This window comes from Bipolaris maydis (genome assembly GCF_028858645.1).
Source record: "Bipolaris maydis strain C4 unplaced genomic scaffold PSV08scaffold_1, whole genome shotgun sequence".
Classification (NCBI taxonomy): domain Eukaryota; kingdom Fungi; phylum Ascomycota; class Dothideomycetes; order Pleosporales; family Pleosporaceae; genus Bipolaris; species Bipolaris maydis.
Window position 1 is genome coordinate 1,960,434 of NW_027093857.1, and position 26,234 is coordinate 1,986,667.

General features: G+C 51.2%; 11 protein-coding genes across 11 annotated transcripts; 5 read left to right on the forward strand and 6 right to left on the reverse strand.

Moving 5' to 3' along the window:
* Positions 1–236: 236 nt before the first annotated feature.
* Positions 237–1,031, reverse strand: PSV08DRAFT_358117 (uncharacterized protein). The gene is made up of 3 exons (XM_014222923.1): positions 841–1,031; positions 638–749; positions 237–538 (listed from the first exon to the last, which is right to left on the reverse strand). The coding sequence occupies exons 1-3, from the start codon at positions 919–921 to the stop codon at positions 336–338; spliced, it is 396 nt and encodes a 131-aa protein (XP_014078398.1). The 5' UTR covers positions 922–1,031; the 3' UTR covers positions 237–335.
* Positions 1,032–1,318: 287 nt separating this feature from the next.
* PSV08DRAFT_376317 (uncharacterized protein) lies at positions 1,319–2,372 on the reverse strand (the record flags this gene model as incomplete). The annotated part of the gene is made up of 3 exons (XM_014222924.2): positions 1,319–1,702; positions 1,752–2,020; positions 2,096–2,372. The coding sequence occupies 3 exons, from the start codon at positions 2,370–2,372 to the stop codon at positions 1,319–1,321; spliced, it is 930 nt and encodes a 309-aa protein (XP_014078399.2).
* Positions 2,373–4,173: 1,801 nt separating this feature from the next.
* On the forward strand, positions 4,174–6,493 carry PSV08DRAFT_193133 (uncharacterized protein; the record flags this gene model as incomplete). Its single annotated transcript, XM_014222926.1, has 3 exons — positions 4,174–4,581; positions 4,651–6,155; positions 6,204–6,493. The coding sequence occupies 3 exons, from the start codon at positions 4,174–4,176 to the stop codon at positions 6,430–6,432; spliced, it is 2,142 nt and encodes a 713-aa protein (XP_014078401.1). The 3' UTR covers positions 6,433–6,493.
* A 2,856-nt stretch (positions 6,494–9,349) lies between these two features.
* Positions 9,350–9,597, forward strand: PSV08DRAFT_257475 (uncharacterized protein; the record flags this gene model as incomplete). Its single annotated transcript, XM_066092478.1, has 1 exon — positions 9,350–9,597. A coding segment is annotated over exon 1 (209 nt), but the record flags the coding sequence as incomplete, so codon positions are not given.
* On the forward strand, positions 9,551–10,547 carry PSV08DRAFT_257477 (uncharacterized protein). The gene has a single exon (XM_014222929.2). It carries the CDS (start codon positions 9,757–9,759, stop codon positions 10,432–10,434), a length of 678 nt encoding a protein of 225 aa, XP_014078404.1. The 5' UTR covers positions 9,551–9,756; the 3' UTR covers positions 10,435–10,547.
* Positions 10,548–10,644: 97 nt separating this feature from the next.
* Positions 10,645–13,534, reverse strand: PSV08DRAFT_213865 (Cullin; the record flags this gene model as incomplete). Its single annotated transcript, XM_014222930.1, has 4 exons — positions 10,645–11,049; positions 11,103–12,991; positions 13,054–13,434; positions 13,490–13,534. 4 exons carry the CDS (start codon positions 13,532–13,534, stop codon positions 10,875–10,877), a joined length of 2,490 nt encoding a protein of 829 aa, XP_014078405.1. The 3' UTR covers positions 10,645–10,874.
* Positions 13,535–13,883: 349 nt separating this feature from the next.
* PSV08DRAFT_2572 (DNL zinc finger-domain-containing protein) lies at positions 13,884–14,615 on the forward strand. The gene is made up of 2 exons (XM_014222931.2): positions 13,884–14,291; positions 14,341–14,615. The coding sequence occupies exons 1-2, from the start codon at positions 13,896–13,898 to the stop codon at positions 14,551–14,553; spliced, it is 609 nt and encodes a 202-aa protein (XP_014078406.1). The 5' UTR covers positions 13,884–13,895; the 3' UTR covers positions 14,554–14,615.
* Positions 14,616–15,931: 1,316 nt separating this feature from the next.
* Positions 15,932–18,686, reverse strand: PSV08DRAFT_398090 (P-loop containing nucleoside triphosphate hydrolase protein; the record flags this gene model as incomplete). The annotated part of the gene is made up of 2 exons (XM_066093551.1): positions 15,932–15,984; positions 16,067–18,686. The coding sequence occupies one exon, from the start codon at positions 18,684–18,686 to the stop codon at positions 16,179–16,181; it is 2,508 nt and encodes an 835-aa protein (XP_065949983.1). The 3' UTR covers positions 15,932–15,984; positions 16,067–16,178.
* A 690-nt stretch (positions 18,687–19,376) lies between these two features.
* Positions 19,377–21,967, reverse strand: PSV08DRAFT_398091 (P-loop containing nucleoside triphosphate hydrolase protein; the record flags this gene model as incomplete). The annotated part of the gene is made up of 1 exon (XM_066093552.1): positions 19,377–21,967. One exon carries the CDS (start codon positions 21,965–21,967, stop codon positions 19,529–19,531), a length of 2,439 nt encoding a protein of 812 aa, XP_065949984.1. The 3' UTR covers positions 19,377–19,528.
* A 370-nt stretch (positions 21,968–22,337) lies between these two features.
* PSV08DRAFT_257517 (mitochondrial 54S ribosomal protein uL11m) lies at positions 22,338–23,117 on the forward strand. Its single transcript, XM_014222935.2, has 2 exons — positions 22,338–22,481; positions 22,551–23,117. Exons 1-2 carry the CDS (start codon positions 22,353–22,355, stop codon positions 22,953–22,955), a joined length of 534 nt encoding a protein of 177 aa, XP_014078410.1. The 5' UTR covers positions 22,338–22,352; the 3' UTR covers positions 22,956–23,117.
* Positions 23,118–23,289: 172 nt separating this feature from the next.
* PSV08DRAFT_213879 (uncharacterized protein) lies at positions 23,290–25,999 on the reverse strand (the record flags this gene model as incomplete). The annotated part of the gene is made up of 4 exons (XM_014222936.2): positions 23,290–23,799; positions 23,941–24,694; positions 24,743–25,578; positions 25,667–25,999. 4 exons carry the CDS (start codon positions 25,997–25,999, stop codon positions 23,548–23,550), a joined length of 2,175 nt encoding a protein of 724 aa, XP_014078411.1. The 3' UTR covers positions 23,290–23,547.
* Positions 26,000–26,234: the final 235 nt, after the last annotated feature.

The following is a 26,234-nucleotide window of genomic DNA, read 5'->3' on the forward strand; positions in this document are numbered from 1 at the left end:
TCCATCTTGTTTCTCCACATGGATGGCGCTCCTGACAGGGAGATTGATAATGGGTTATGATTCATGGTATGAAAACTAGGGTTTCTTGTATGAATGTGGCGCATTCGGATCATCATAGCGGGCGGCTTCAGGGCAGTGTTCTATACCCCGTTACACAGTTTGCTTTTTTTTTTTTTTTACAATTTCACACGGATTATCTGTACAATACGGCGCCTTGGCAGCAGACCTGACCCAGGAGTAATAATGGTTGCATTCTCTTAAACTTTGGTCAAAGTACGATATCGAGCATGCAATGTAACGCTGATAGGGATGAGACGTGCTAAGCACGCGGTTGTCTAGAAAGAGCGATGGTACCACCCGTTCCTCACGCCAAGACCCTGCAGGATAGCCACGGTAGCCAGCGTCAGGGCGGTGGGCTTGTCGTTGGATTTCCAATAAGCCGCACCAGCGGCAGCCAAGAGGCCTGTCAAGATGGCAGCAATGCTCTTGTCATAAATGTCGTACACTCCAACCTGCGACCATTTGTAGTTGAGGATGCCTTGAGAAAAGTGGGAATTATCAGTACGTTGATTGTCCACTTTTCTTCATTGATATAGTCTGATGTTATCCAATCCTAAAGAAAAAAGCAAAGACTTACTCATAATGACAAAGAAGCCACTGCCTTCGTACCAGCCAATCTTGGAGGCGCCCCGGAGCACTAGCGGAAGCGTGTTCATGGTTGGATGTTTGAATTGATCAAGGCCTTTCATCTGTAATCACCGACAGAAAAAAAAGATATCAGATACTTGCTCGTACGGTACTATTACTTTTTTTTGGAATGAAGGTCAAGGTTGTATTTACCGTGTGGCCCAGGGCTAGCACGCCGTAGGCTGCACTAGTCGCGAGCAGGAGTGGGTGGGATTGCGAGGTTACCGATGCCATTGTTGCGATTAACAGAGACGATATGCTATCGGGATGCTGTGAGGCTTGGGGTTTCTGGCTTGTGATGGGGAGGAAAGTGTTGCACAATTGTGTCGACGTGATGATGAGATGCTTGGTTGTTGGTGCGAAGCCGAGGTTACCTAGCGTGGACTAGTACGTATGTACGCATGGTTCCCCCACTTTTCCTCGTATTCCCGCTGCGCTGTGTGAGGGTCTAGAGACGTGCTGGTATTCTTTTCGGTAACGTAATGCAGTCTTTGATAATTCTGTTTGTTTGTCTTCGATAACGTACAAATGAATCAAAATAAACAGGGCATCATGCACCATTTCCCTTGTTGTTCGGCTTGTGCAAATCTATCATTTGCCGCTTCATCACCACATGCTCAACATGCTGCTTTCAAGCACTGCTCTGTCCCTTGGGCTTGTCCGGTTCCTCTCCCAATGGTGTATCATTCATCACCTTTCTCTTTGCCCGAGCGCCCTCGTTGTGTTGGCTCTTGCTTGGCATGGCAGGCAGGATGCCACTGGCAATAGCATCGAGATCTGAAGGCATGCATGTAGCTGGTGAGTCGTAGGGCCCTGCACCGCCTTTCTCTGAATCCAAACTACCGACCTTCTTCTCAGCCCAAGATAGGACGTCGTCAACAGCAGACTTGGCACCCTGAATCACTTCGGAGAGGAGGGTGGAAGGTCTTGAGGCATCGTCGTCGGTGTCTTGTGAGGGCGAAGGTGAGTGTGCGACCGTAGTCGGGACATTGGTTGGGGTATCTTGAGGTGGCAACTGGCCAGTCAGGTTAGCATTGTGCTTTGAGAAGGTGCTTATAGCATACCTGCTCTGTACCAGACAAGCCAGTTGACCCTGACTGTCTGTTTTCCTGATCTACCAATGCTTTGGCAGCCTCCAGTGCTTCTGGCCTCACTGTCTTGGATGCAAAGGCTTCGACTGCTTCGGATTTCATGTGCGGCGGCGTAGATTGTTCACGCCGTACAGGCCTTGTCAGGTGTTTGCTTGAGGGAATGGCTGGCTGCGTGAAGTTCCTTTTTGTAGACCACTTGCCTGGGCGTGGGGAGAGCTTTGAGGATCGGATGAAGTGATGGTCTGTACGTTAGCAGTAGCAGCTCGTCTGTCGCTGTTTTGTTTGCTAGGCAGTGACTGAAAGGTTCTTTCCTTTACCGCCAACATGGCGATGAACTAGTCTGTGTGACACAAGCAGCGGCAACATGATGAATAGTGCAAGTTTCTTGGGGGGGAAAGAAGAAGAAAAGTGACTGAAGGAGGAGTTGGAGTCGCATATGCTCGCTAGGATGCAGTTTGGGTCTGTGGCTGCGTCCATGTCGTAGGGCTGGACTTGCTCTTTGTGGACGTGAGAGATGGCAGGCCGTTCAGCCACTGCATCGATGCAGCAAGGGATGTCCATAACCAGACCGCGAGTCTGTGCGTGGGGCGTCATTTGTTGCACATTGCAAAGGCATATAGCTAAAAACGGTTTTCTGGTTGCAGGGAGGCCACAACGGCGTAGGGCTTGTCTGGGTTTGCATTGGATCTCAACAGTCATGTAGATTGCCGTTTGTCGGGGGCTCTCTGCGCCATGCACGATACTTGTCATGGGCTTACAAGGCACCGTGGCCAAAGTTTCCTAGTGCCGAAACGCTTGCTCTGATGCCGTGTTTCCTCACAATGGGACAGCGCCCGCCGCTGCTCTAGGCAAGACAGTAATCATGTCCATACTCTGGCATGGCCTTGACGCGCACTCGACAGAAGCATTCTCGCCCGAGACATGCAACCATGGGCTCCAGTCGATCGGATCGTTGTCGGTCTTGTACATGCTGTTGCGTGACGCTACTTGCATGGCCGCCAGAGTCAGGCACACCCACGCACCCACCGGCTATTCTCCACCAAGCACCAAGGGCCATGAGTATCTACTTGACTATTGCCATGTCCAAGACGCGGCCGCCCGCATCCCACCGCCTTGTACGCCGAGAAGATGGTGGTGCACATACACTATACCAACACCCACGGCGTGCTCCACCAAGGGCCGCATTTGGGGAGGGTTCAAGCGCTCGATGCGCAGATCAGGATTGCTGGCCCAGTGCGGCCATGTGAACTCCAGGCGCGGCTATGCCCAAGGAAGCAACACTGCGTCTGGCCTCGGCGGCACTAAGCACCTGGCTGCCAGTGTGGCAGGGCCGGGCGTGGATGCGCCGGAATGAGGAATGCCATGGGCGATGCATCATGTCGGCGAGTGCGACCATGGAGGCTGCTTGGAGCATCCCAGCCAGCCAGGCGCCGTTTGACGGCTCTTACAGGCACAGGGCGGGCCCGGGGCGGCCATGGCAATATGAGGGGCGCTCCGATATGAGGGGGAGCTGCACCGAAGCTCGGTCGTGCCTATCAGACGGAGAGCAGAGCTTCGCATCGAGTTCGAGTGGCTTGGGGGCAATATGGAAATGCTGTCGGCCATGACGGGGCCGGGCGTGAATGATCAGGAGACGCAGTTTATGCAGGTCCACGCTGCCGCTGTTGGGTCATGGCCATGGCAGTCGGTGTTGGACCCTCTTTGCCAAGCGGGTAGCCGTCGCCCTCGCCTTGTCGTTGGCCGCCGTGCCCATGGAGCGGCCGGCTGGGTGCGTCGTGTTGTGTCGTGGGTGTGAGCAGTGCTGGCCGGCTGTTGCCCTGTCGGGCCTGGTCACCACCACCACCACCACCACGGCCACCACCCGCAGCAACAGCTACGCAGCAAATGGCTGTGTGAACCGCTCCGTGCTTCCTGCATCCTTCTCTGTAAGCAGCCGATGACCACACCCCCCGCATGCCTGCAACCTGCGCCCGCTGTGGGGAGGCGACGATACACGCTGCGCTTCCGCTGACGACTCGCCATCCTGGTCTGCGAGCTTCCTCTGCCGCCGCTGTTATTGATTGCCTGAGCCGAACGTGGAGTACTCGACGCCCCTGGTCATCCCCGCATTTGCGCCGCTCATCTCGCGAGCCATATTTTGCACATGTGTAGAGCTAAACGGACGCGAGATTGGGCGTGGTTATAATCCGCTGCTGGCCCGGCCCTCTTCAGTCTTGTCTTTGCTGCTGCTACGCCTACTACATCATACCAACTACACACGCTCCCCTCCCCTCCCCATCCTACCCCTACCGCCTACGCATCAGGCACGTACTCTCGCTATCGTGGCTGGACGCCCCAGCCCCAAAGTGTAGTGTAGGACTAACCCCCCCGGCCATTGTCTACTCGTCCACCAATCATGGCCGCAATCACTCCTTCTCCAGAGATCAGCCCCGTGTCAGCGGCCACCACCAATGGAGGCTTTCCCCGTGACGCCTTCTCCCTCAATCTCTCCGCTCTGCCAGACGCCAACAGCTTCGTGCTTAAATCCACTCTAAGATCTCCCCATCTCCTCGAGTCCCCCAATGGCTTGTTCTCGGGAAGCGGTAGTGTAAACGGTACCTTCAAAAAGCGACCCCGCAACATGTCACAGTCCTCTGGTACCGACCGGGAAATGTCCAATGACACCACCCCACCCGCACAGTCAAATGCTATCGCGCCCACCAGCAACGGCACCAACGGTGCAAGCACAGAGCCGCGCCCAACAAACAAGAAGCGCCCAAGTACCGACACAATAGACTATCCCCGGCGGCGCGCCACCATTGCGGTACATCAGCCACTTTGCTTTCATCTTGTCCTACAACCTCCCTCTGGCCCAGAAACTGACATTACCTAGTGTGAGATATGTCGGTCACGCAAGTCGCGATGTGATGGAACCAGGCCAAAGTGCAGGCTTTGCACAGAGCTCAACGCAGAATGCATCTACCGCGAACCCGGCATCAAGCTTGACGCAGGCGACAAGCTGATTCTGGAACACTTGAACCGCATCGAAGGCCTGCTCCAATCCGGTCTTACCAGTAACTTCTCGCTCTCTTCGCACTCGCCCGCAGCCAGCAACTCGACCAGCGAAGATTTTCTCGCCCGCAGTACCGGCCATATACCCCATCTCGGCATGGTTCAGCCGATCAACGGCATCGGCACATGGACCAACCATCCTTCAAATATCTCGACCATGCCAAAGACCCATAATACTGCCGCGCTTAATCTGCTGTCGTCGCCAATGATCCGCGAGCTCGTTTCTCGTCAGTATGACGCCAAGATCCTTCTTCAGCTCGAGATGACTAGGGAATCGGTAAGCCTCGGGGCCAGTCGCGGGCTAGATCTCTCCAACACCGGCGCATATGTTCAAGCATATTTTGAGAGAGTCAACGTCTTCTACGCCGTTGTCAACCCCTATACCTGGAGTGCCCACTACCAGACTGCCCTCAGCCATGGATTCCGGGACGGCCCTGAAAGCTGCATAGTGCTCCTGGTGCTTGCGCTTGGTCATGCTGCAAGCACAGGTAGCATCACACAGCAGAATCCGGAGAAGGATCCTCCGGGCTTGGCGTACTTTGCCGCAGCCTGGAGCTTGCTACCCACCGTCATGACAAGGAACAATATGGTTGCAGCACAATGTCAGATCCTAGCCGCAGCCTACTTGGTCTACCTTGTGCGTCCAGTAGAGGCCTGGAACGTGTTGTCGGGCGCGAGCATGAAGCTCCAGCTCTTGTTGAGTGCGCCTGGTCGCGTGTCACCTGCCGAAGAAGAGCTGGGCAAGAGAGTGTATTGGAATGCAGTTATGATTGAAAGTGATCTATTGGCTGAGCTTGACCTTCCCCACTCTGGTATAGCACAGTTTGAAGAAGGCTTCTCACTTCCAACCGGTTTTGAAGACTTGGGGACCGACGCTGTTGGCCGCGATGAGCTCTGGTATTTCCTCGCCGAGATCGCTCTCCGGAGGCTGCTCAACCGCGTAAGCTCCATGCTCTACATCCGTACAACGCCATACTCGAAAGGTCCAGCTGCTACCTCGATTGCGCAACTAGACCCGCTGGTCGTGGAACTAGACTACCAACTGAACCAGTGGTATGCTGGATTACCGCCAGCCATGCAATTTCCGCTCGACAGAGTGCCACTGCAGAACCCCGTCCAGACCGTACTGAGACTACGCTACTTTGCATGCCGCACAATCATCTTCCGACCCTATGTGCTTCTTGTGTTACAAGACGAATCTCTTGCAATGGATTCAAGTGTGCAGGATAACTGCCACAAGTGCCTTGAAGCATGCGTTCGTCAACTAGAATACATCACCGCGCACCATGCTGGACATTTGCCTTACTTGTTCCAAGGCGCTCTTTCGTGAGTTCACCGTCCAAGTCATTCATACGTACACTAACCATACTCTAGTATCATCTCGCAAACACTTCTCATCATGGGTGCGACCATGACACCTTCTTTATCGCAGCTGCTTCCGCCACCCGCGACAATGGACGACATCATAAACAACGTTGTTCTAGAGATGGAGCGCTATGCGCATCTTGCCCCCAGTCTTCGTCTCTCTGCTGAGATTATACGTGAAGCCGAGGGAAAGCGACAGATGTGGCTACGAACAGCAGGACTCAAATTTGAAGTTTGAGGGGCTTGAATCATGGTAGTTGCCAAACATTATGCAAGGCACCATCTGGCGCCTTGTGATTGCCGGGCAGAACGGCTCCTACAGGATTAGGGGGGCAATGTCCATTATCGACTCCGCTGCAAGATTTGCCTTCCATTTTTGGTGAGCTCCGCGTACATATGCATTAGGAAGTACTCACTACACGCGACGTTGACTATCATATACGAGACAAGAGCGGGGTAGTCGGACCAACCCAGTTCTGAGGTCAAGCACAGACCTGCACATCCGGCGTCCTGTGTCGGTACCTACATACTCTATTACCTACATACCTACTGTATGTATGTGCTCCGCACAGACAACGATCGGCCCTGAAATTCTTGCAGCATCCTAAGTTCTGCCTTTTGCAGCCGTCGTGATTGGTGAATCCAGTCGTGGCATGGCATCTGGGGCGACTTTGCAAGGGCGAGCCCAAGATTGCAAGCACGATGAAAGTGCTTGGCAGAGGACAACCAGCCAAGGAAAAGGATGCATGCTCCGGAAGAGCCGCATCCTAATGGAGAAGGTTACCCAGTTACCTATACCCCCCACGGCAAAGAAAGACCGGATAATCAGCGAATAAATCAAAGTGATGAATTGAAAGGACGTTCTGTGGAGACTGGAATGTATACTGGCCATACTACGAGTTCGGCCCCGCCACAGGACGTTGGCCTGAGCCGCTGGCCATTGCCAGTTCCAGGATGATGGGCGTGAAAGAAGATTTCTTATGGTGGACCAGCGCAAAGCTTTGCCAATTAGAAACAATACCTTATGCCCCATGCCAACCTTTTGCATCCAGCTCTGACCATGTTCTTGGCATTGATTGTGACGTGCCTTTGTACATACATACTCTACTACTGGACTTACCTAGCTTTGTCCCTCATGCATAACACCCTAACACGGCAACACATACATGGCGAACGCGCGCACACACGCACACACGGCACAATTCTGAACACCCACACATATCCATACCCACACGCACAAAACAGTGACTAAAGCAAGTCCCCCGCACAAGTGCAATCTATATCATGCAGCACGGTACCGGGGTACGCCACCCCCCTGCACGCCCAACACCTTGTGAGCTTGAACGCCTTTACCCGCACGCCTAGCTTTCGGGCCTTCTGGAAAATGGGTGGAAAGTTCTTTGAAACCTTCGAGAAACTGGTCTCTAGTACACAGTAAAATGACGCAGAGCAGGGGTCTTGAGGGTGTGTAGGAGGGGGTCGCGTGGCAGGTGGGAATGGAGCTATCGTCAGCTCTTCATCTGAGATATTAGTACCGTCACTATTGGCTCATAGTCTTTAGCTGATGGGCACTGGGGCTTAGCCGGACTAACGCTGCGCAGCCTTCACCGATGGCCTCCATGTATGATGTACCTATGTACAACCCACCAGTACGTTTTGTGCAAATCCATATCTATTGTGTTCACACAACGCTCATCGGCAGGAGGCAAAACAGCCACAAGCAACAGATTACCACACAACGAGATTGTACTTGGTTACGTGCCGAGGTATCCGTAGTAGCAATCGTCACTTAGTGCCGTACTATGGATAGCATGCAACTAAGATTCGAAGCTTAAGCTGGTCAAACCCCAGGTATTGAGGACCGGCTTCTGCAACTCACGGGATATGACGATATCAAACTCTAACCCGTATCTGCTGAAGAGGCCTTGCCTGGCGCTTGAGTGCCTGCGCTACCATTGGTGATGTTCGGATTAAGACGACGCCACAGTCGGGTACACGGGAGCTCGTGCCGCCACCACTACCACTACCGGGTACGTGAAGTCTCGCGAGCAAAACAACATCAAGAGAAGTAGCTGTATTTCCTCATATCATCATGGTGCTGCGGTCTGGTGATACACGACTAGGCGTCATCGCAGACCCGAACAAGTGGATGTGGGTCGTGGAAAAGTTCCAGAAGCAGCATAGAATGCCCCTAGCCGTGAAGTATAAATTTCACCGACGATATACAATCGCCATCGAGCGCTCGGACTACGCTCTTGGCCCGTTCCCAGCCAAGCAAATCCCTCTTACAGAATACAATCATGTCAGCCTAATACGCTCTCCCCCAGTCTATCCGCTCGCCACGTATCCACGCGTCATGATAAAATTTGTTTCAAGATTGCCGGATCCTTCATCGTTGTCATCTTGCGTTCGTACGAATAAGATTCTCTCAATCTCCGATCTTCCCTCGGGCTATATACGGTCTCCAGGTGACTTATGGGTTCATCAAATCTAGACCAGTTCGTATTGCTAGGTACACGACTATACCCTGTCGTTAAGTTTGGAGTATTATCGTCCAAAGTCATCCGTAATATTAAGAGTTTCTCAACGTTCCGCTTCTTTAAGGGGTTCATCGACTTGGTAATACAATGAGATACAAATGATTCATCACGTGAGCTTAACCGTACCTGCCGGCAAAGTAAATGCCGGTCGCATCTTGCTCGTAGCGTATTATCTGAAACATGCATACGCTTTGACGAATACCCTGTTCCCTTTCCAATCATACCGAAAATGCTTTTGAGGAGATGGTCATAATCGTCCGACAATCTATTGGCTGAATTGGTTTCGGAAGCGAAAGCAGATGGATTGACACCAGTTTGGGTTCTTCGGGTTGCTCAAGACCGTCAGTAACATGACGAATCACCAAGTCCCGAAACTCGAGTTCCACGAGGTATATCACCAATCACATGACTAGTTGATTCAAGAAGAAGAAACTCACCAAGCGCTACCGAAAGCGCAGAGATGCTACTTCTCGACAATGGCTTGGCTTGAAGACAAGGTGATTGGTGCAGACTTGCCCCTACCCGGCTCGTGCGTTAGCGTAGTAGCCGGACCCACTAAAATTTCTTTGCAACTTGGGTGCTTGCGCGCGACAAAACACAACCACGACTGCATCTCCAACATCATGGCTGTCGACAACTCGCTTGAGTCGCTCCTCGCGACTCTCACGACATCTATTCAATCTGCTACCGAAGCGCTGCCCAATGACGATATAGTGCCTCCAAAGGAAGGAATCTCCCTGCTGGACGTAAAGAACGAGCTGCTTCTGAGCTACCTGCAAAACCTGGTTTTCCTTATACTCCTTAAATTGAGGTCACAAAAAAGCAACCATAAAGAGACAGATCTCCTTCCTCAGGATGAAGTCGTTCAAAAGCTTGTTGAACTGAGGATCTACCTGGAAAAGGGCGTTCGCCCCCTCGAAAGCCGTCTGAAATACCAAATCGACAAGATTTTGAGGACGGCAGATGATGCCAATCGTCGCACTACCCAGGCTCCTACAAGTTTGGCTTCAAGACCCAAGAAGATGAAGACAGACACAGGATCCGATTCAGATGTGAGCGATGCCGAATCAGCTGGGTCCGCACAGACGGAAGAAGACGAAGACGAAATGGCATACGGCCCCCGACGTGCCCAAGTTACACGCCAAAAGACAGAAGCCAGTCAGGAGCGCGTACGTGAATCTGCAAAAGACGGCATCTATCGGCCCCCCAAGATTACTCCCATGGCCATGCCGACTCCAGAAGGTCGCGAAGCACGACGAGAGCGCCGCCCAGGAAAATCAGCCACTCTGGATGAATTCATTGCTACCGAGCTCTCTACTGCCCCCATTGCTGAGCCCAGTATTGGGTCTACCATTACACAGGGCGGCCGGCACACCAAATCTGAGCGTGAGCGCCGCGAAGAGAATGAAAGACGCGAATACGAAGAAGCAAACTTCACTCGCTTGGCTCCAGAGAGCAAAAAGGAGGCTGCTAGGAAAAAGGCCCGGCAGCAGCGCGATGGTGGTTTCGGAGGCGAGGAATGGAGAAGTTTGGGCGCGGGCATTGATCGCATTGAACGACTTACGCAGAAGAAGGGGGGTAATTTGGGAAGCTTGGAGAGGAGTAGGAAGAGGCCTGTTGGTGATGGTCCAAGAAGCTCAGGATCCGCTGCCGGAGACGCGTTTGAGAAGAGGAGGAAGATTGTTGGAAGATATAGGTAAGACTGAAGGGGGGACACTTGAAGATTAGGATGAACAATTGTCAATCTTGTAATATTTCAACCAAAAGATACTTGCCAATCAATGAGCACCACGACCAATCAGTGTCATACATGACTTTGAACTTGCAAATTACATATCCACCCGGTTCTAAGAAGCTTTGTTCATAGTCGACAAGAGATGAATGCAGAATTCAAAACAGGAAAAACCTTGATCAATGAGCCGAGAATTGTATGTTTTCATGATTAATAACTATTCAATGCTTCTCGTCTCATAAAGAGCATCCACAGATAGTCCTCTGATAATGCTCATCACCGTCATGCCTTTGACGCCTATGCTATGCGTTCTGCAATGCTGATCCATCCCAAGTGCCAAATCGATGCTGGTCATAAAAAAAACTCCGTGAAAGATAAATGAAAAGTCAACGCGGCCGGGCAAAGCTCCTACGCCAAATACCTATACGAGTCAATCTGCGCGCCCTCTATACGCTCAAGGTATTCACGCTCAATAAGCGACTCAATACGCTTCTTGACCATGTTGACCTCAGGTTTGAACTGCCCAACGAGTTGGCTGAGCGTCTCTGACATGAGTTGTTGATGTGATAGTTCTTTGCGTTGCCTAAGAAAGCTGGTCAGCATACGATACAGTAGGTGGCGCAATAAAGTACGTACTTCATGATTCGCACAACAGCAGCCTCGATACAGAAACCTCGCGAATCATCATTCTTCTTTTCTGTTTCTCGTCGCTCGCGATCACTCTCAACCTTGTTTCCTCCGCTAACGACACCAACTTTGATCTTGACGAACTTGCCTTGAAACCCTTCATTGAAGAAGAAGCGATCAGTGGGCTTCACGTCCTTGGACATGGGCTCCTTTACTAGAATGCGCGTCTTTGGCGCTACAGCAAGCGACTGAAGATTTCTGATCAAGTCACTTGGTGGTATGTTGGTCCGCGCTTGAATCTCCTCAAATGTCATGTGTTGATTTGGAGCGAGATCGTTGAACAAGAGCAGGATAACCATGCCGTATGTTGACACGTTGAGCTCGTGACGACGCTCCTTGAACGAGCCGTCCTTTTGCGGTACTTTGGGGAAAACAGCCTTGATGTCTGCCGAACCCATGTTGGCTAGCCAGGTAAGTTGTCGGCCAGAGTGCTTCTGGCTGTAGAACTTCTCAAACCCACGCTTGAGCTTGTCAACAACAGCAGGATAATTGCACCGTGGCCGCTGATCTTCTTCGTCGGCAGCTGCGCCACCCATTGTCTCGAGAGGCCATGTCATGCTTGTGAGCACGTTGATGGATAGCTCGATTCTCTTTGGGTCCTTGTCGCCCAATCCTTCGACATGTTTCTTGAAGCCAGCGGTTAGCTCTTCAGAAATAGTCATGTCCTTAAACATGGCCTCTAGCTTCAGCGTAAAGTTGTTGCCCAGCTCAATCTTCATCTTTGAAATCATCTGCTTTTCGACTTCGTTACTGATCGACTTGTTCATCAACAATCGACGGCATAGATGCTTCTTGTAGTAGCGCTCGAAGAGATCTTTGTCTTGAACATATCGCAGTAGTATAATTGCCTTTTCTAAGACCGCATCGATCTCAGACTCAGTCTTGCCCTTAATACCCTTTTTCATGTTCTCGTCGATGAAGAGGGAGATATACTCTGATGAGCGTGGGAAAGTTGGAGAGTTGATAAAGTCGGTGAAACTCTGCGTTTGCGCCTGCTGCAACAACGGATCGGACTCAAAAGACTCTCGCCAGATTTTGTCGAACCTGTCTTTGAGTGCAAGGACATCCTCAACCCACTTGATTGCAGCGACTGTCTGCTGGTTCAGACTCTTTTCTTGTACAGGACCCTTGGCCTTGTCAGCAGGATCGACGACGGGCATAACAGCAGGCGCCTGCGACGCGGCGATTGCATCCTTGTTGATATCCGAGCCCATATCCACGATGCGCTGTTGGATGGCCCGAGTGATTTCCATCTTCTTATCGTCTACACGCCTGTTCAGGTCGTAGATGAGATTTATCTCTTCAAGCCTATGATTGTCAATCATGAAGCGCACACCGCTCTCCATTTCGACAAGTTCGTGTATGCGGTTCTTGATCAATTCGTCTTCGACTACCTTCTGAATCTTGGGTCCAGTGCTCTCTAGCAATGTCTGCTTGCAGCGCTCGTCTTCCTCATAAATCCTACGTCGCGCATGTTTGCAATATGCACCCGCATGGCAGTCGCGTAGCAACAGTTCGGATTCGCCCCGGTAAAAATTGCTGCTTGTCTCCAAGTACTCCTTCTCGAATGAAGTGTTGTATAGCCGTTGTTCTTCGGATTCTATATCAGCTTCATGCAAGCCTTCCAACATCCATACACAGGATTTGATAAGTTGCTTGTCAATGACGTCGCCATCGCGCTCCATCTGGATCTGGTCAAGGATGATGTAGCTTAGCAGACCAAGAATAGTGCGAGCGTCGGTTGAAGATACTGGCGAATTCAGAATCTCGTCGCGAAACAGAACCATGGCAGCGTTGTAGATGGAAGGTCGGCGGTGGTCGGCACAATAAACACGATCCTTTGTCACATGTATTAGCTTTTGTTGCCTCTTTGCATGATATGAAGAGGGACCAGCCTCACCATATACATGAGCACGTCTGCCAGCATGCTTGTGCAGATTTGGTGGTCACTCCATGCCTGCCTCAGTCCCTTTAGAAACTTTTCACCGGCGACGCGTCGCTCGTTGGGTGTGGTTCCGCCTATACTTTGCGGATTTACGAGGAGGTTTGGGGATATTAATTGGTGGATAGTGCTGCGGACCTCGGTGCTCAGCCAGTTGCTCTCAAATTCGTGGACCTTGTTGTATAGACTCTCGCCCTTCTTCTTGAGGACGATACGGTAGGCGTGGCGATACAACTCCTCGTATGATAGTTTAGAGGCATTTTTTGTGTGTATCTCGCGAAAGGCGGCCTCAATGGTGCCCCATGTGTTCTCGAAATCAATTTCGTCGCCATGTAGACCCTATGAGCGTGACATGGTTAGTGTGGGGTGGCAAGGGCGAATGCACAAAACTTACCCTTCGTGGGGGCCTTATCCGCTGCCTACCCCGTCCTGCAATCATGTTCGGTAGTGTCTCGAGGGTAGAGCGGAATATTCAAAAGCACAAGGTCTTGGTGCGGTTGTGAGCGGAGCAAGGTCGGTGGTGGCTGCAAGGCTTGGTGTGGCGGGAGAGGTCGGGGAACAAGGGCGCGTATGTTTAACAGAGCACCAACATGCTCGTGCGCTGCAAAGAAACAATGAACCGGAAGAGAATGGCCGGAGAGGTGCGCAAGGGCGTGAGGGATGAGGGATGAGGTCAGGTAAGAGTCCCCGCTGAATGGCCGCGGCTGTCATCGTCATTGCTTGGCGGTCGATCAACCTTAATCATTCTTTTGCCCGCGGGCATGACCCGCTGTCTTCAACTCCACGCCCAGACAGCCGCCATGCGCTCCTCGCCGTCTTTACTGCGCGCATTCGCCCGGAGTGCCGTACCACAGACAAGACCAGGTGTCTCTGCTGCTCGCATCCCAGCGCCCGCAAAACGCTTTTTGGACACCCGGCAAACATTCACTGCCCTCCGCCCAGCGCTCGCGCTATTGCGAGCGCCAGTGCCCTCTACTGTCCGCTTCGAGTCAAATACGGCCGGTCCCACATCTACCACTGCCCCAGACTCCCGGTTAGAACGCGACCAAGTCCCCTCGTACGAGCTCACCTTCACCTGTAATGTCTGCAAGACACGCTCGTCGCACCGATTGTCAAAGCAGGGCTACCATCATGGAACAGTCTTGATCCAGTGTCCAGGCTGTAAGAACAGACACTTGATCAGCGATCATCTCAAGGTACCCTTACCATGAGCTTTCCACTCAGATACACGCTCATTGCATACAGGTTTTTTCAGACAAGTCCCTTACCATCGAGGATCTCATGCGTGAAAAGGGAAGCCTAATCAAGAAAGGCTCTCTAAGTGCCGAGGGCGACGTCGAGTTCTGGGATGACGGCACTTCCACGCCTCGCTCCGCACATTTTCACGCCGACTCTACGCCCAAAGGTGATAATCGCCTGTCACAACTGCCAGACCCACCCAAACCCCCACAAGAATAAACGCCATGCTCCCCACACCAACTAGCTCGCCTGCACCATGGTGCAATCGTCAGCACCCTGTATTATATTGTTCAAGTAATCATATGTTGCTGATCCGCCTTCACCGTAATTGCTCTTCCAACAGCTATCAAAGCACATTCTCTATGCAGTCCCGCTGCGGTTCTCTCTCCCCTTGTAGAGAGAAGGTGACTTTCTACGACGCGCTCAAATTTTCTAAGTTTTTCCCCTTACGAAGTTTTTTTTACCGTTTTTTTACGGGATTAAGAGATGAATCTCTGGCTACAACGAGAAAAGAGAGATATGTACGAAAAGTGTAGTTGGCACGTACGTAGGCACGTAACAGGACAGCAAGGCTTCTTGACCAGCAGAGGAGTATCCACACGATCCTCACTTTAGAGACACCCCCTACGAATAGACATCCTAGGCATTTACAAGCCCTAGGCTTCGCCCGTCTGTATTCAAGCTAGTGTGTGTTATTAGGCGTACGAACCTACTAGAGCGCCTCTGCTAGAATAGCCAGTGGAGTAGGCGTACGCAGCTTTAAGTTAAGCTTTGATAGGACAACGTCTAGCTAGAGAGGCATTAGGCTTGCGCTATAGAAGGCAGAGTAGATACCAGCTAGCGTAAAGGATTGATCGTACGCTGCCTTAAACGCTAGTAGAAACTCGAGCTGAGCTGTGTAGTTAATATAGTAGCAGATGTGGCTCTCTACCTTACAACTATATGTGAGCTTTAATGGCGAGAAGCAGCCAACGTTAAGAGACTAGAGTAGTTAAGGCGAGTAAGGCGGTACATATAGAGTGTAGAAATTCTTCTTCTTATAGAACTCTTAGAACTCCAGAGAGTAGTAGCTCTTATAGCTGTTAAGGGTGAGTAGACGACGTATACTAATAGCGTAGGTAGGCGTGAATCCGCGCTGATCTGGATTAATGACATGATCGACTGTCACATACTCCTCCAGCTAAGTGAGCTTCTTTGAGTTGGACTGGCAGTCGCGTTGGGTAGGCATGCTAGCGCGTCAGCGGCGGAGTGTTGCTTCAGCTACGTTATAGATTTTGGCAGCAGAGCAATTACTTTAAATTTAGCTAGTATAGATAGATGAGATAGTAAGCTGAACGTCTGCTTGGCTTGACTGTAATTGAGTAACGTGTTGTGGAGCCATTATATAGTAGGAGAGGAGAGGTGCGCAGGTGTAGTAGGGTGTGCCACTCGCTTATTCTAGTACGTTACCAATTAATGAAGTAATCAATCAATCATATTTGCTCCTAATTGTATTGAATCTCAGTCGTCGAAACGGTCTGTTTTTCAGAATCACTCCGTGGAGGCATACGCCAGTCTGTACCCAAGGAAACAAACACCACCCCCAAAAAACAATTCACAAAGGGTATCATATCAACAAGCATTCGTCCTTCCCATTACCATAACGCCTGATTCCAATGCTTTTGAAACAGAAGAGAGGCCGAATTCTTTCCCGCAACACACCTGGATGCTAGGGGGGTGGGCCCGTTCTCGTTGTTTGAGGTATGTAAGGGTGTGGACGCAGAGTTAGTATTCCGCAATTATATATAAAAGAGTGATCGGAACATGTCATAGCTAAAAGCCACATACTTGGGCACTCTAGTTCTTTATCGTCGTGCTGTCGCCGGAACCATCAATTTCTCCTTTGGCATCTTCTTGTCGTCGCCAAGCTTACCAATGGAGCTCTCTGTGTGCATGTGAGGCGCTACCTCGACTAGCCATTCTGGACTGATAGGCAAAACGGCTCGTGCATAAGTCTTGGATGACTCTACAATTTCGAAATAGACGATCCACTTTGGACGGTTCTCTATCAAACTTGACGATGGGTGTATGAAGATGGTCATCCCACTGTTGGAAATCGCACGATAACTCAATCCGTCGCGGGCTAGCCTGGCAGCGTTGATGAAATAAGCCGATGTTATGCACTTACGGATAGCAACATGATTCGTGCTACCACAGCTGGAAAATGGTACCTCGACACGATCGCAGAGCTTTGTCAACTGATCGCGCACGTCACGAGCTCGATTGAGACATCTCCACTGTAGAAAGTTCTCAGTCGCCCACCGACTGTCAAAGCCACTGTCCTCGAACTGGTCCCATATATTGAGAAACGTCATGAAGTCACCGCCTTCTTTGCTACTGAAGCGGGCTCGAGCAGCATCTGCCGCCACTCTTTTGTCTTTAGGCCGGAGGAAGAGTGAGGCTGATTCTCCCAACACACTGACAATGGACAATATCTCCTCGCGACAGCCGTACTTCTCCGATGCAAGTATAGCTTTGGAAAGTTTGATGTCAAGTGGCAATTCTGCCATTCGTCGGCCGAGTCGAGTCAATTTCCCCGTAGAGTCCAGAGCTCCCAGTGCGTACAGATTTTCCAGAGACTTGATAAGAGATGTGCTTGATGGAGGATCCAGGAACTCAAATTCAAGCAGATTGTCAATACCTAAAGCCTTTAGTGTCAAGACGACACCGTCAAGGTTTGCACGCAGTAGCTCGGGCTCAGTAGTTTCACTGAGCTCATTGTAGAAGGCGTGTTTTGTATATAGGCGGTAGCAATATCCCTCGCTTGTGCGTCCAGCACGTCCAGCCCGCTGGTTGGCACTTGCACGAGAAATGGGGCTAACAATCAGCGAGCTGATGCCATTTGACGATATGTAATTACTCTGCTTGCTATAGCCCGAGTCAATGACATGGCGAATGCCGTCTATAGTTAGCGATGTCTCAGCGATGTCGGTAGAAATGACCAGCTTTCTAGCATTGGGTGGCGTAGGCTCAAAGACCTTAGCTTGTGCATCTGGCGGAAGCGCACTGTACAGCGGACAAACAATCAGTTCTTTAGCCCGCCCGCCCAACTTCTTCATGGTTGTTTCTATGTTCTCCACGGCAGCTTGGATCTCTTCCTCTCCGGTAAGAAACATGAGGATGTCTCCCGGAAGCTCTGCAGCTAAGTGAATTTGGAGAGCAGACGTGATACCGGCGCTAAGGTAGTTGGCTTCTGGAGCGCTCGTGTAGAGAATATTAATCGGAAAGGTCCTGCCTTCGACATAAAACGTAGGTGCATCGTCGAAATACTTTGAGAATTTGGAGGCGTTGATCGTGGCAGAAAGGACCAGCAACTTGAACTCTGGCCTGGCACGGCAAACTTCACGACACAGGCAGAGCAGGAGATCCGAGGCGATTGATCTCTCATGTGCCTCGTCGATCATCACCACAGAGTAGTTTGACAATAAGGGATCGGTCATAGCCTCGCGTAGAAGTACACCATCTGTAGCGAACTTGACAATGGTCTTGTCGCTTGTCTTGTCATCAAAACGGACACTGTAGCCAACTTCGTGACCTAGCTTGCATCCATACTCTTCTGCAACACGCTTAGCCACACTCATAGCTGCTACTCGTCTGGGCTGCGTGATTGCAATCGATCCAGTCTTTGTGTAGCCAGCCTCGGCCGCGAATTGAGGAATTTGCGTCGTCTTTCCTGATCCAGTGTCACCGACTACAACAAGTGTTTGATACTTGGAGACGGCATCGAGTATTTCCTCGCGGTACTTAAAAACAGGTAGACTTTTGCGAACCTCATCAATAGTCTTGGCCCGCTTTTCCGCCGAGTCGAGTTGGGCTTGGAGAGCCTGTTTAGCGGGATCGATGCGACTCGAAATGTCTTGTTGGAACTGAATCTGATTTGAAGTATCGAAAACGAATTCGTAGTCGTCCTCCTGTACGCGCTCGGCTTTCTTGGTCTGACTTTTGATCTTGTTCATCTGGTCTTCCTCCCACTGCTGGTATTCCGACTTGAAGTGGCTCGCGTCATCACGACGGTTGAGCACTTCGGCCTTGTTCGAGAAGTCGGCATCGGGGATCATGAACCCATCGCGGTGCTCGTCAATTTTGTTCCTTTCCTCGGCCAACCTCAGAGTCTCTCTATTCTTTGCAAACTCTTTGCGTTCCCTTTCTGATAGCCTGGATCCTAGTCTCTCTTCCTCCTCTGCTTCTTCGGCGACTTGGTGACGGAGGATGGCGAGCTGTTGCGCCTCTCGTTCGGCAAGGTACTTTTGTCGCGACGCGAGGCGAAGCGCACTGACATCTTGATCGCCGGTCTTGCGGCGTTTTGGATCCATGGTGGGTGATTGGCGTATATGTGCTTGTTCGTAAGGGGGGAATGAACAGCGAACGAAGCAGGAAGCTCTCTACAAAATGTTGAAGCTTGGACCAAGTGGCGGGAGAACAGCGGAAGCCGAGTCACGCTAGTAAGGGCCTGTTCAGTTGAGCGTTTTGCGTTCTCATGACCGGATTTGGACTGCATGCTAGAAACGCTCTTAATAAGACAGCTTGTGATGAGATGGGAGAGACAGATTGACGAAATGGCGAATTTCTAGGCATCGGCGCGCTGCTGACCAGCGTCCTTGTTGCAACTACAGTTCGCTGTTCTGCTACCTTTATAGCAACCGTAGTTCGCTACTACTAGTATGCTACTACTATCTTTACTCATCGCAACTGCAGTTTGCTGTTCTGTTGCCTTCATTACAACCACTGTTAACCTTGTTATCGCGCCTATAGGCATTCACCTCTGGTGGAATTACGAGTATTACTAACCCAATTTTTTAAGGGGTTGAAGTAGAGCTCCTTGCTAAGATCTGTACTCTAACGCCATTCTTCTTTTCAATACCCAATCCCGGCAGGTCCAGGTGCAGCTTGCTATCTTTGCTAAGAAAGTTAGACTGATACGCTAGACGCCAGACAGATGCAAACAACGAAAGCTATCAAGAGGCGCATTGCTGGCCATTGTAAACACCATTATGGTCGTCTTCTTCAAGTGATGAATTCGCTCTTTTCTTCATGCCCCGCTCATCAAAACGCTGTTCGCGATGTCATACTTCATGAACGCTATGAACACAAGAACATATACAAATGATCCATAGCAAGACCCCTGCTGTTCCAAACAACTCCCCAGCCCTGATTCTTAATGACTTATATACTGGAATACAGCACTGACGTCCTTCAAGTCATTCGCCGTCTCCTGTCTAAGCAGCAAATCCTGGATCTTGCCAAGTGCGCCCGTCTCCCCATCATTAACAAAATGATTCCAAGTACTCGTATCACCATACAACATAGCCGGAGCCTTGATGATTTGCTTGCCGTCCTCTTTCCGGCATCGCTTGCATTTGAATGTGTCGTGGGTATCACTAGTCGTATTGTCACGGTATTGGAAAAGCTCACGAAGTGAGTCAAGACTGAAATGCCGCTCTACATCCTCTGCAGAGTCAACAACACAAGACGAGAGCGACTGCTTGTGAGATTGTCGCTGGAAGACCTTCTCTTCAATGGTACCGGTGGTGATGAAGCGGTACACGAAGCAGTCCTTTTTCTGGCCATCACGCCACACACGAGCAAGCGCTTGCTGATCGGCAGCTGGATTCCAGTCCGGATCGAAAAGGACAAGTCGGTTAGCGCCAATAAGATTGAGACCACATCCACCAGCCTTGGAGGAAAGAAGGAAGACAAACTCAGGGCTTTCCGGGTCATTGAACTTGTCAACCAGTTTTTGTCGTTTGCTAACGTTCATTGTGCCATCTAGGCGGAAACAGCCATATCCACGTGATCGGCAAAGCATGGCAAAAATGTCGAGCGTCTGAGTGTAGTTGGAAATCAAAACGATCTTGTCGTTTGTTTCGGCGCGGATGCGCGCAAGCATACGGTCAAGGACGGCCATCTTTCCAGAGTACCACACCTTAACCTCCCGGTCTCGACCTCGTGCGTCCTTTTGCACAAAATCTTCGGGTAATTTGTCTTCACATCCTGGCAAGTCTTCGGGTAGATTGAGCAGGTCAGGGTGGTTGCACAGCTTCTTGAGCATGCCAATGACCTTGAGAGGCTGCGAACCTTTGCCGCGTAACAAGCTTTGAACGTCTGGTGACTTGATGAAATGGTTGTATAGGTCCTTTTGAAATGGTGCAAGATTGCAGAACACGACGTGCTCATATTTGACCGGTAAGTATTTGGAGAGAATGTCGTTAGTTCGTCTGATGATGAACTTGTTGACCAGGCCCAGTAGCTCCGTGAGCCGCTCGTTGCCCTTCTGTATGTCCGCGTCTGTCCCATTGGCATCGCGACCCTTCAAAATGGGTATTTCAAACTGCTTGCGGAATTCCATTCGTGTACCAAGGTAACCAGGGTTCGCGAAATTGAGCAGTGCAAAATACTCTGAAAGATCGTTCTGGATGGGCGTACCGGAGAGAATGACACGTCGCTGTACGTTCAAGCTGTTCAGGGCTGTGAAAGTCAAGCTGTCTCCATTCTTTAGTCGATGGCCTTCATCGCAAAGCATCAATCCAATTGGTGTTTGTCCAAACTCGTCAACGTAAAGTCGCAGTGTTTCATAAGACACAATCAACACAGGCCGAACAACTGCGCGTCCAGATGCGATTGACCATTGTCGTATTTGTTGAATCAGTTCTTCTTTCGACGCTTTTCCGTCGATAGCGAAAGGGGTGACAGCGTCTTTCCCCAGCCATTTGACCAGCTCGTTTGCCCAGTTTCTTACTAAACTTGAGGGACATGCAATAACACATTTCTGTATTGTGGATTTACCAGCTTCAGGTGATTGTTTCAACAGCGTCCACATCAGCGTGATACACTGCAATGTCTTGCCGAGACCCATCTCGTCGGCCATGATACAGCCGTTCGCCTTTGGATCAATCATACCAGTTGTGGCTCGGTACAGAAACTTCACTCCTTCAACCTGATGGGGTCGCAGAACCTTGGCAAGCCTTGGATCTATCACGACTGGTACACGTGGTCGCTCGTTGTCTACCTTCTTCTTCAAACCCAGTATCTCCGCCAAACTCTTATGAACCAGTGGGGCATCTAGCTCCTTCTTCTCGGTCTGACTTTCCTTGGGCTCAGGCTCTTGTTTCGGCTCCGTCTTGTCATCAACAGTTGGGTCGTATAGTACAATTGCAAATTCTCCACTGGGATCATGCAGTGGTCGTGCAACGAAGACAGTTCCAGTTCGCATACCCAGTAGGGGCGCTGGCCGATTAGGGTTGTATGCTCCAGTGTCCTTATTGACCAGAGGCACAATAAATTTCGCCCTGAATGCAGTCTCTTTGTCTTTGGGTTTGAACACTGGAAATCGGTTCGCGTCTCGTGTGGCGAGGGCTAATCGATCCTCGTTGGAGTATGGTTTATCACTTTCCCCATCCTCACCACCAGCGCCAGAGTAATCGACTTTCCGCCTCTTCCTCGCTGGTTTTTCTGACACTCGCGACACTGTTGCTGAGCCTGGACATCGAAATGGCTTGATTAGACGCTCAGTCGACTGCGGAGTGCCACCATAGAGACGCGCTGCAGGCTTCAAAGGCGTGGCCTCGCCGGTTGCAAGTGTTTTCGGCCGATGCATGATGAATTACAACACTGGAGAACCCAGCAGGGCTTTATGGGGCGTTTTGGACGACGTGGTGAAGTTTGAAAGAATAGTGTGGAAGTGTTGCAAGGTGCTCCAAGGTGGCGGACTAGCATCGCGTCCCTAATTAGCGTATTCACGCTGTCACGTGCAATAATAGGCACCCACATCATCCTACGCAAAGTCAATTTATCCATTGTGAACAGTCCAATCATCCAGTGAAATGAAGATATTCCAATAAAAAAGGTCAAAATAGATTGATTGAGCGAAAAGAAAATGAATTGAAACTGGGGCAGAAAACCCTGTGACCGGCACCTCCGAGCCTCTCCGCAAATTCCCCAAACGCACCCACCACCGCCACCACATTGTACATCCTCACATCATGGCGCGAAAAGCAATAGCAAAAGATCAGATTGTCAAATTGATTGTAGGCGCAGGCCAAGCGTCGCCCTCACCACCTGTAGGACCGGCGCTGGGAAGTAAAGGTGTAAAGAGCATGGATTTTTGCAAAGTATGTCACACGAGGATCTTTACCTCGACCGATTGTCGCAAGAGAATCCAGTTGACAGTCTGATCTCAGGAGTTCAATGCAAGAACAGCACACTATACAGCGGGCACACCTATACCTGCGCGCATCACAGTCCGGCCCGATCGCTCATTCCACTTTCAGCTTCGCACACCACCCACTGCGACCCTCCTCCTAAGTGCGGCGGGTGTACTACCAACCAAGAACAAGATACGGGGTGCAGGAAACGTTCCCGGGCCAATGAACAACCACGAAGGACAAAAGGGAAAAACATCCACGAGTAGTCCAACGGCGGGAAATGCAGTCAAGGGTACCGTGGGTACCGTCAGCCTAAAGCATGTGTATGAGATTGCCAAGATCAAGCACAGTGAGACACGATTAAGCGGGTTGAGTCTCGAAGGGATTGCGAGGAGTATCGTAGGACAGGCTGGAAGCTTGGGTGTAGTTGTCGTGCCATAGGCTGATGGACAGAGTTTCGGATTTTCGTTGCTTTTGTGCTCGAATCATTTCGAAGAGGGGCTTAGAAGTACAGCATATGAGACGTGGCGAGAGCATCCAGATCAAATGTTTGTCTATTGCGCAAGACAAAAATCGGATGATGGAGCTTGGGCATGGCACATGCACCTTTGGAAACTGGGTCACTACTGGAAACGGCATTGTATGTATAGATATTTGAAATTTGCAGAGGTGGGAACATGACTTCTCCAAACATCGCTCAACATGACTAGAACTAAGAGAAGGGGCCTGCAATACGAACCAACCTACACGTGAAAGGTGGTTCTACGTTGAGAGAAATTCCATATTATCTAGTATACTATATAAACCTCTAACATCATGATTGCGTTCAAAGCCAGTTTACAGCGATGACTTGCTCACGATGAACGGGAAAAGCAATGTCTTTGTTGAATGAGGCCCTCGTTGAAAGGCTGGTTGCGGGCGTTGCCTCAAATGTGGCTGGTGGAACATCATGAGGGACAGGCTTTCGTGTAATGTATATCTTGAACAAGATTGGTCTTTACTCAGCTCAGAATCCAACCTAGCTGTCGCTTAATCAAAAGCCATAAACGCCCCCATGCTCTTGGAATCTCAATTGATGGTCCCTCAAATCTGCCCACAACCGCAACTCGCTTTCTTCGTCAAAGCTGCTGCCATTGAGATCACTGACTTCTGGGCTTACCCTCTCCAGTTTGCTTAGTATATCTAGGAATTTGTACAGGTAATCTTGATGCTGCTGCGCTACACTACCTTTTCTTTCTTTAGGTACGTCCAGCAGCGTACTGGCAATGGATCGAATTTTTTGTATCTGTGTTGGAAGGACTCGTAAGCTTACGAATAGAATAACAGTGTTCAAGGCAAACAAAAAAAACGCAAGGGGGGAGGACATCACTAAGTATCCGGCTTCATGGAGGAGACCTAAGTCTTGCAAGTAAATGTGTAGACTTACAAAAGAGTCACCATTAGGCTCCATGTTAACCATGTCGATGTTGCTTAGTACCACCAAGAGGTCTTTGACCACCTGTTCGCGCTCTTCGGACATTATCTTTTCGAGAGCTTCAGGGTCAGTTGTTGTGTCAGATACGAACTTGTCGATTCCTGCCGCAATCGCATTGGTAGAGCTCTGCAGATTCGCTTGGGCTTTTGTTCTTCGATACTTTTCTAGTTGTAGAAAATACTTCTCAACCAAGTGGGAGCGGGTGGCCAAATGGCTAGCGTAAATATTCGCTTTCTGTATCTCATAGCGTCGTGAATCTGGAGCATCTGGCTTCTGGTAATCATCTATTGCAGGATCTCGCATGCCTGCGTACTCGGTTACGGGCGGTTGATACGATTTCTGTGGCTCAACCTCGCTATCTTTTCCAATCTTGGGACGAACCTTCAGAACCTCTGGTATATTTTGCAAAGTCTGCCTACAACGCTGCAAGCTTTGCTGCAAAACACGCTGTTGTCGGTCCCAATCGAATATCTCATCAATACCAAAAGCCATCTCGGCTGTAGCGAGTGAAGAATATGAAAGATAAATGCGCACGTTAATGTTGAAGCCAGTGAGCATTGAAACGACACCGTCTTGCTGTGGCTGGATTTCATGGGGAAAGATGTGCACATCATCTACTTCTCGCGGTAGAGGAGGTAGAGGCTCGCTGGGCGTTGCAGGCGCAATCACAAGCTCTCCAAAAGATGCGCCCAATTGCTGTATGGTCCTGATTGAAATTAGCAATTGTTGAGGCTAGAGGTAGGGCGTGACCCACCGCACACCAACAAAGACAGTCCAGAAAACACGACGGCCGATCTCTTCTGTGATGTAGTCGACTTTGGCCTCCCTCGATCCATCGTAGTTGGGACCACTGGAGCCCCAGGCATTGGGTACACCGCCGAGGTAAGTATAGCCCTGGAGTTCGGGTTTATGGAGGCCCAAGCCGCGTATGATGGTCAGGCATTCGGCCATGTACAGACGTAGCGGCCGCCATTGGAAGACATAGGCTCCAGTCAAGCCAAGGAAATAGCTTGTACAAGCATCGTACACACTCAGAGAAGGACGATCGAGGTAGCCAGGGCCCCGCGCGCGGGCGCAAACGTCTCGGCACTTGTCAACCAGGGCAAGATGATTTGGGTATTCGTGGCGCGTCTGTGAGTTGAGGTGCAAGCGCGGTTTCCGGGGAAAAGAGGCGACCAAGGTAGCGATCATGGAGGCCAGCAGGGCGAGGAAGGAGGGATTGGTCAAGTCCTCTCTGCGGCCCCATGCTTCACGAAACGAGGGCTCGTGCGGAAAGGGACATAGTGGATGTATATAGGTAAAGAAGTCGTCAATGAGGGCGTTGAGGGTCGGGAGGGCGCATATCTCCTCGGCAGAGAGCTGGGCTGGCTGCGAGGGTTGGAGCTGGGAGGACTGGAGCTGGGCCAAGGCGTGGGCGGCACTGGTGGGAGATTCGGGCGCTGACCCTTCCGAGTCAATGCCGGCAACGCGCCGCCGCTTGATGGCTTCGGCATGTCTATTGGGAGGTCCGCGTCGTCGGCTGGGGCGATCGAATGTGCATGGGATTTCAAGGGCTACACAGGCCCTACAGGGCGGGCCTGATTCATCGCACTGGAGCAGAGGGCGCGAGTCAGCAACAAGATGTGTGGACCCCGTACAGGTACAGGTACGGGGCGCGTGGGCGCGAGGCGTGGCATACCTTGACCTTGCGGATGCTGCAAGAATCGCAGGCCTTGCGCAGTCTGTTTGGCTTGGACTGTGGGGCGTGGGCCTGGGGTTGAGGCGCATTCAGCACATGGTTTGCGTGGAGGGCCTGCTGGGCCTGCTGGGCCTGCTGGGCCTGGAGCACCTCGTTGATGTTCTCGAGCTTGGGAAAGGCGGCATCGTGGGGGTAGGGCAGACGGACAGACGGCGCTGGCTGGACCGGCTGGGCTGGCGGTGCTGGCTGGGTGACATCGAGGGCGTGGGCGGGGGAATAGGTGTAGTGCGGGTCCTGGGGTGGCAGGTACTGGGGCGAGTCTGGGGATTTCATGATTCCGAATATCTCCCGCCGCGCAGGAAGGAGGCGAGGCGACGTCGCGTCAGCTTCGGGACAGCGACAGAGGCGTTGTGGGGTGCAGCGAGGAGCCGGAGCAGACGCAGGCGCAGGAGCTGGGGCAGGCTGTACTACGGTGGCCCTCGTGGACTCGTCGCATTGCGCAGCCAGACACGGACGGGCGGCGAAGAGCAGAAACAAGACTGGACCGGCCTGCGACTGCACACGTAGG

Bases quoted from the DNA above. Each gene is read 5' to 3' on its own strand.
- PSV08DRAFT_358117 (XM_014222923.1), bottom strand. From the start codon at position 921: ATGGCATCGGTAACCTCGCAATCCCACCCACTCCTGCTCGCGACTAGT. The intron at 750-840 runs GTAAATACAACC...CGGTGATTACAG, and splicing joins TGCTAGCCCTGGGCCACACG to ATGAAAGGCCTTGATCAATT. The intron at 539-637 runs GTAAGTCTTTGC...ACTTTTCTCAAG, and splicing joins TGGCTTCTTTGTCATTATGA to GCATCCTCAACTACAAATGG.
- PSV08DRAFT_257477 (XM_014222929.2), top strand. From the start codon at position 9,757: ATGAAGACAGACACAGGATCCGATTCAGATGTGAGCGATGCCGAATCA.
- PSV08DRAFT_2572 (XM_014222931.2), top strand. From the start codon at position 13,896: ATGCGCTCCTCGCCGTCTTTACTGCGCGCATTCGCCCGGAGTGCCGTA. The intron at 14,292-14,340 runs GTACCCTTACCA...CATTGCATACAG, and splicing joins TGATCAGCGATCATCTCAAG to GTTTTTTCAGACAAGTCCCT.
- PSV08DRAFT_257517 (XM_014222935.2), top strand. From the start codon at position 22,353: ATGGCGCGAAAAGCAATAGCAAAAGATCAGATTGTCAAATTGATTGTA. The intron at 22,482-22,550 runs GTATGTCACACG...GTCTGATCTCAG, and splicing joins AGAGCATGGATTTTTGCAAA to GAGTTCAATGCAAGAACAGC.